At 40.2% G+C, this 6,190-nt stretch overlaps 1 protein-coding gene across 1 annotated transcript; it reads right to left on the reverse strand.

Moving 5' to 3' along the window:
• Positions 1–2,624: 2,624 nt before the first annotated feature.
• On the reverse strand, positions 2,625–5,416 carry LOC138875591 (uncharacterized). Its single transcript, XM_070154435.1, has 2 exons — positions 4,968–5,416; positions 2,625–2,742 (listed from the first exon to the last, which is right to left on the reverse strand). Exons 1-2 carry the CDS (start codon positions 5,414–5,416, stop codon positions 2,625–2,627), a joined length of 567 nt encoding a protein of 188 aa, XP_070010536.1.
• Positions 5,417–6,190: the final 774 nt, after the last annotated feature.

The following is a 6,190-nucleotide window of genomic DNA, read 5'->3' on the forward strand; positions in this document are numbered from 1 at the left end:
TCCTCTTGCCAAGAAAGAAACGATGACAAAATGAGTAAGATGAAGGGGACTGGCAAAATGCAATGCAATATCATTCTCCATGTCTCACAAAGAACCTGGTACATTACTTCTTACCGCTAAAGCTGAGAGAGGAGCAAGGATGCAGCCCATGGCACGACACAAGTAGCAGAACACAAAGTGTGGAAAATCAAATTAATCTCCACATCTCCCTCTTTAATCAAAGTCAATCATTCTTTTATTCTGAGAGTTAGATAAATATGTTTTCTTTCTCTCTTCGCTCCTGAATAGAATCCAAAGTGCAAGTCCATAGGAATCCTACTTGTAGGGTGTCCACAAAGGAGTTGAAATACCTTAGAGGAACTCAGGACTTGGTCATATGTTACCCCTCAAGTGACAGTTTTGTTAATCCTGTTGGGGTATGAAAATGTTATCTATGCAGGTTTTTCTATGGAAAAGGAAAACACTTTTGGAACGGTTCTCTTGTTATGATGCACGCCTCATCCCTTGGGAAACAATGAAGCATAACTCAAATGGCTTCATCAACAACTGAAGAAGGTCTTCAAATCAAAAAAGAAGGGAAGAAGGTCGAGCATATTGAAGAAATAGAAGACACAATTCTAGACATCTGCATCAAAGCCTCGAGTAGAGAACTCTGGATCAATCAAATGTGAAGATGGAGTTACAAGGTCCAAATGAAGAACCTGATCCTCCATTAGTTGGCTATGTAAGATAGCACCAGGTAAAGACAACTAAAGTTTTTTCTGACCAAGCCTAGCTCACATCAATACTGTTGCAGGTAAACATGCATGTCGATTATAGAAGATAAAGGCACATGTGTGAAAGGTGAAGAGAGAGAGAAGCTACTAAAAACTTATTCAAAATTTATTCTGGCATCAGGTTCCTACACCTCAGGTTAGTAGTAATGTGCTTAAATTCTGCATGTCCTCACCAAACAAATTTTTTACAAAACTAATTCATCTGCTACATCATCTAATTGTTCAAACATCTGAGTGTCATGTCTTGCTTGTCACATCCTTTCATCCTCTCTACACGGTAACACTTCCCCACAAACCTGCCACCGATTTCAGAATTATTCAGAACCTGTTTCGCTCTTCACTCATCATAAGCCCTTCCTCCAATAAAACTTTCTTTCTCTCTCAGGGCAAGTCATGAACCTTCATCCCCTTTGTAGAGCTAGGATCCTCTTCTCATCTTTCTCTTTCTCTCTTTGCTCGTCTACCAAGCTTTCATCTAATGGCGATTGAAAAATCACCTCATTCTTCCACCATTAACACCGCTCCCACTTCACTATCACCTCTGAAACCATTCCATAAACACCACTGTTTCACGTCTTCTACCACCTTATCTACTCTTGATTCCTCCTCTACTCCTACCGTTTTCCCATTTTTTGATAAATCCTGTCTACCATTATTTTGGGAATCTTATGACTAGTCAATCATACGATCTCATCAAAGACCACACAGGAAGTTTTAATCCTCAAATGTCAGAAGCCCCTGAGGATGATCCTGATCAGTATCTGAACTCTTCCATGTTGGACTCAACGACTCTCAAGGAGTCACTTGAAAAGTAAGCAGCTCATAGCATCATGGCTGTAGCTGCTGAGACATTGATGAATGAACGAGAATATCTCTCGTCTGAATACCAGGGGGAAGAAATTCCATTCCTAGAAGATGTAAGAACCACAACACTCCTCGAGTCCTTAGCTCATGAGATATCCTCAGAAAAGCCTTCTGATGAACCTGATTCTCTTCCATGCAAACTCACTTCTGAACCTCCTATTCACTCCAAGTTGTTAGAGTATTCCTCCAAATCTCCCATCACCAGGTCACTGCAGGAAGAAAGCCTTGAATCTTCACTGCAGAAAAGTAAGAGGAGTGTCAAGACAAGGAAAAAGAGGAAAATGAATCCAAAGGATTTCATCAAGAGTGTGTTAGTAAACCAGATAGATATAGATGCTTCTAGGGAACCTGGTTCCTTGGTACAAAAATCCATGATAGTTGAGGGAATTGTTGAGGAACTGAAAGGGTCATTCATGAAGAACAACAACAAGTCTAAATGGAGTCAAACTAAGCTAACAGTGTCTAAAAACAATACTGTGGTGATGGCAAGCTGTAAAGGACAGTTTGATGAAGGGTCTAGCAAACAAAAAGGGGAAACTACTGTAAAGGAACCTGGTTCAACAAGGTCCATGACCTGTGATGGTGTTCTATGGAAACAAAAATTAAGAACTCAAAAAGTGTTGTGGGGACATACTTTTGATCCAACAATCTCGAAGATGGAAGGCATGAGACAAATTCTGGAGATTGTGGAACTTCAACAATGGGAACCTTGTTTGAAGGGATCATGCCTCTGGTGTACGAGGATACAGTACAAACCTTCTATGCATCTCTTTTCACAGTTGAAGGGGACCACATCTGTGCGCTTGTAAATGGAGTGGACATTGTACTCAACGCTTCAACATTGGGAAAGATTCTCAGAATTCCATGTGAAGGTGTGTCCTCAGTTAAGGATGTCTGTGGAATAAACTTTCGGAGAGTCATCATGAAAGAGCAAGCCATTCAATAGGGGGAACATGTCCATAAGAAGGTGTTGCTTCCTGAGTACTAGCTTCTCTTTGAACTGGTCAATAAAGTACTCCTACCCTGCTCTAAGAGACGTTCCATTGCCACAAAGTCAGATTTGGTCCTGATGGAAGCACTTGTTGAGTTTGTACCAACCAACCTGTCAGCAATCATGATAGATCACATGCAGAAGGTGGCAAATTTTAAGGGTGGCAATCATGGGTTACCTTATGGCTTTCTCCTCACTCAAGTGTTCAGATTCTATAAGGTTCCCTTGGGAAGTCCTAGAGTGGGCACACACAAGGAAATATTTTCTAAGACCACTCTAGAAGAATGTGAATGTATATAAAAAGTTGGTGGAAGCATCTCGACCATTTCTCAGCTGATAAACGCCCAAAATGTAGCCTATGATGAAATACGAAGGCTGAGGGCTCGAAATGGCATTCTAGAAATTCAGCTTAGCCAAGCAGCTAAGGGACTTGATTCTGTACATGAGGAGGTTGCCAAACTGAGAAAGGAAAATGAGAGACTTCGCTTCAACTACTTGAAGAACAACTGGCCACAAATGCTAGACTGGACCTGGTTCTTAAAACCATTGTTGGCTTTTCCTCCAAGCCTCATTCCCTTAGTGCTCCCTAGGATTCTCCCTAGTATCTAGCTATTTTTGCTCCAACTTCCTGTGGCTGTTGTTTACTTGTGTTTACTTGTTTTTATTTTGTGATGGCATGTTGAACTTAACCATTACTGCTCCTGACTTGCTCAGTCCAATGTAAATATTAATGAAACAACTCCCCATTTTCTTCCATGTACAACACTGTGTTCCTCTGGTTTCTCTTTTCTGTCATGATTGTGTGCACATATATGGCATGAGCTAGCTGTGTTAGACTTCTTTATGCTTATTACCTGCGTGTGCTCTTTGTTATACTAGTTGGTCTTTTTAATGATGCCAAAAGGGGGAAATATAATAGATGGGGATGGGGCTGAGAAGATGGGGATGGGGTTGAGAAAAATAAGGGGGAACTATGATATGCTGTGATGTGCTATGTCTGTGATGATCAAAGGAGGGAGATCTAAGATTAAGGAGGAACTGCTGGCTCATCTGGTTAATTAATTGTTAATCCTGATCTAAACAAATGTTTTTCATCCTTAAGTTTGTCATCATCAAAAAGGGGGAAATTGATGGGTTTTCAATGTCTTAGCTTTATACTTCTTATGTTTTGATGATCTAACAAACTTGTTATGAAAAACCAGATAGAGAACCTTGTCGCACAGGTTATACATCTCATATGAACAAGTCAGCAACAGGAAGGAACTAAACGATCACAAAGAGGAACATCACAGGGACCTGGTACCCCGGTCTCTTAGGGTTCTCCAGCACAAAGAAGTCAGTGACTGTACGCAATCAATATAAAGAGGAACACAACAAGGACTTGCTCCCTATAGGTTCTCTGACAGAAGTATAGGTCAAGTACACAACTGGAATGTGACAGAAGAAAGTGACCATCTGATAACTGTTACAGAAGCGGAACACAACGAGGACCTAGTCCGTTGGTGTGTTCTGACAGAAGTACAAAGTCCACCATCCAGCTAGAATACAACTGTCTAATAGTGGCTGTGCAGATAGTGCAACAATCACTTCTCTCTGGGAAAAGTACACCACGAGTTGACATCACTACCTATTGTGATACCTTTTGTGATAAAACAACCTGGTGCAAGACACTCCAGGATTTGTGCATTCAGTGATATTCTCTCAAGAAGAAAAAGCATCGATCCGGCATTGAAATCACTGGTGTGTCAAGAACAAGAAGACAACTCCACTAAGGATCAGTTTCTAAATGAAGTATTATGTATATCCATAGTTGAGTTGTAATCTTGTTAATTGTTCTACATTGTAATTCCTAGTTTGCTTTCTTAGAAGCGCTGTTTTAGGAACAAACAAAATTCATAAACTTTAGAGTTTATGTTGTGACTAGAAATAGTCATAAGTTAAAATCCTCTGTAACTAGGAGAGTTAGAGAGTGGCTTGTGGTGGTTGTATCACAAGTTAGTTTAAAGTATTTGCAATAGGGAGATTGCAAAGTGGCTTGTAATAGGTAGATTACAAGTTAGTTGAGTTAAAAGCCTACAAAAGTAGGTCGTGGTTTTTTCCATGTAGAAAAATCTCTTGCTTTCTTTACTTTCAGCCTTTACAGCATTCTACGTATCAGTCTCATACGGGACCAGGTACTCTATAGTTTGGTGGATTCATATAAGTTATCACCTACCACAAAATCTATAGTAATGTGCTCCCACTTCTACTTCAATATCACCAACCTTTGAGTGAACCCACCTTATTTCTGATGTTCATACTTCACCTATTGGCAATTCAAACATTGTAAAACATGCCTAACAATGTCCTTCTTCATCTTCTGCCACCAGTAATACTGCTTTAAGTTATGATACATCTTCGTGACACATGGATGAATAGAATACTGTGAGCTATGAGCATTCTCAAGAATCAATTCCCTCAAACCATCAACATTCGAAACACAAATTCGACCCTGAAGCCGCATGACACCATCATCTCCAATCATCACCTTCTTTAGACCACCTTGTTGCACTATGTCCTTCAACACCAATAAATAAGGATCATAAAACTGGCGAGCCTTTATGCACTCCAACAAATATAACTGTGCCACCACACAAGCAAGAGATCTACTAGGCTCAGGAATATCCAATCTCACGAATCTATTAGCCAAAGCCTGAATATCTGTTGCCAATGGCCTCTCCTCATCTGGAATAAATGCCAAACTACCCATGCTTTCTGCCTTTCTACTAAAGGCATCAACAATCATATTTTCCTTGCCCGGATGATACAATATAGTGATATCATAGCCCTTCAATAACTCCAACCACCTCTGTTGCCTCAAATTCAAGTCCTTTTGCTTGAACAAATACTGAAGACTCTGATGATTAGTGTAAACCTCACTTGACACGCCGTACAAGTAATTCCTCCAAATATTTAGCGCGTGCAAAATAGCTTCCAACCCCAAATCATGAACATGATAATTCTTCTTATGGGTATCCAACCGACGAGATATGTTGGCAATACACGGTATAAGACCTTGAACATGTAGGCAACACCACACTGGGTTTGTAGTCAAAGTAGTCTTGAGCTTCTGAAAGCTCTCCTCAACTCATTAGACCATCTGAAAAGAGCACCATTCTAAGTCAACTTGGTCAATTGGGCTGCAATAGATGAAAATCCCTCCACAAAGCAATGATAGTAGCCAACTAATTGCTGCCAACTCCGCACTACTACAAGGAAGAGAGGGCCGCAATAGCTTTTACCCGATATGAGGGTCGGGATCAAATTCCTCAGGGAGTTGAGTATCTGTCTAGACTAGAGTCGTGTAAATGTTCCAAATGTCACTTCCAAACATCTTTTGATTTTTCTTTAACAAACTAATATTATCAACTACTAATTAGAACTAAATTATGCTAATGAGAAAATTGCTAGAGTTGTATCTAATGGGTAGAAAGGCACTAGGGTAGTGACTTTCACCTAGGTGGCTAATTGACGGGTAAATGCTTCTAAGGTTCGATTGACATGATTGGGGAAATATGCT

This window comes from Nicotiana sylvestris, chromosome 8, assembly GCF_000393655.2.
Source record: "Nicotiana sylvestris chromosome 8, ASM39365v2, whole genome shotgun sequence".
Taxonomy (NCBI): domain Eukaryota; kingdom Viridiplantae; phylum Streptophyta; class Magnoliopsida; order Solanales; family Solanaceae; genus Nicotiana; species Nicotiana sylvestris.

Excerpts from the sequence above, each read along its gene's own strand:
- LOC138875591 (XM_070154435.1), bottom strand. The coding sequence starts at position 5,416 with ATGATTGTTGATGCCTTTAGTAGAAAGGCAGAAAGCATGGGTAGTTTG. Across the intron at positions 2,743-4,967 it reads ATGAAGAAGGACATTGTTAG|GTTGGTTGGTACAAACTCAA; the intron begins GCATGTTTTACA and ends GATTGCTGACAG.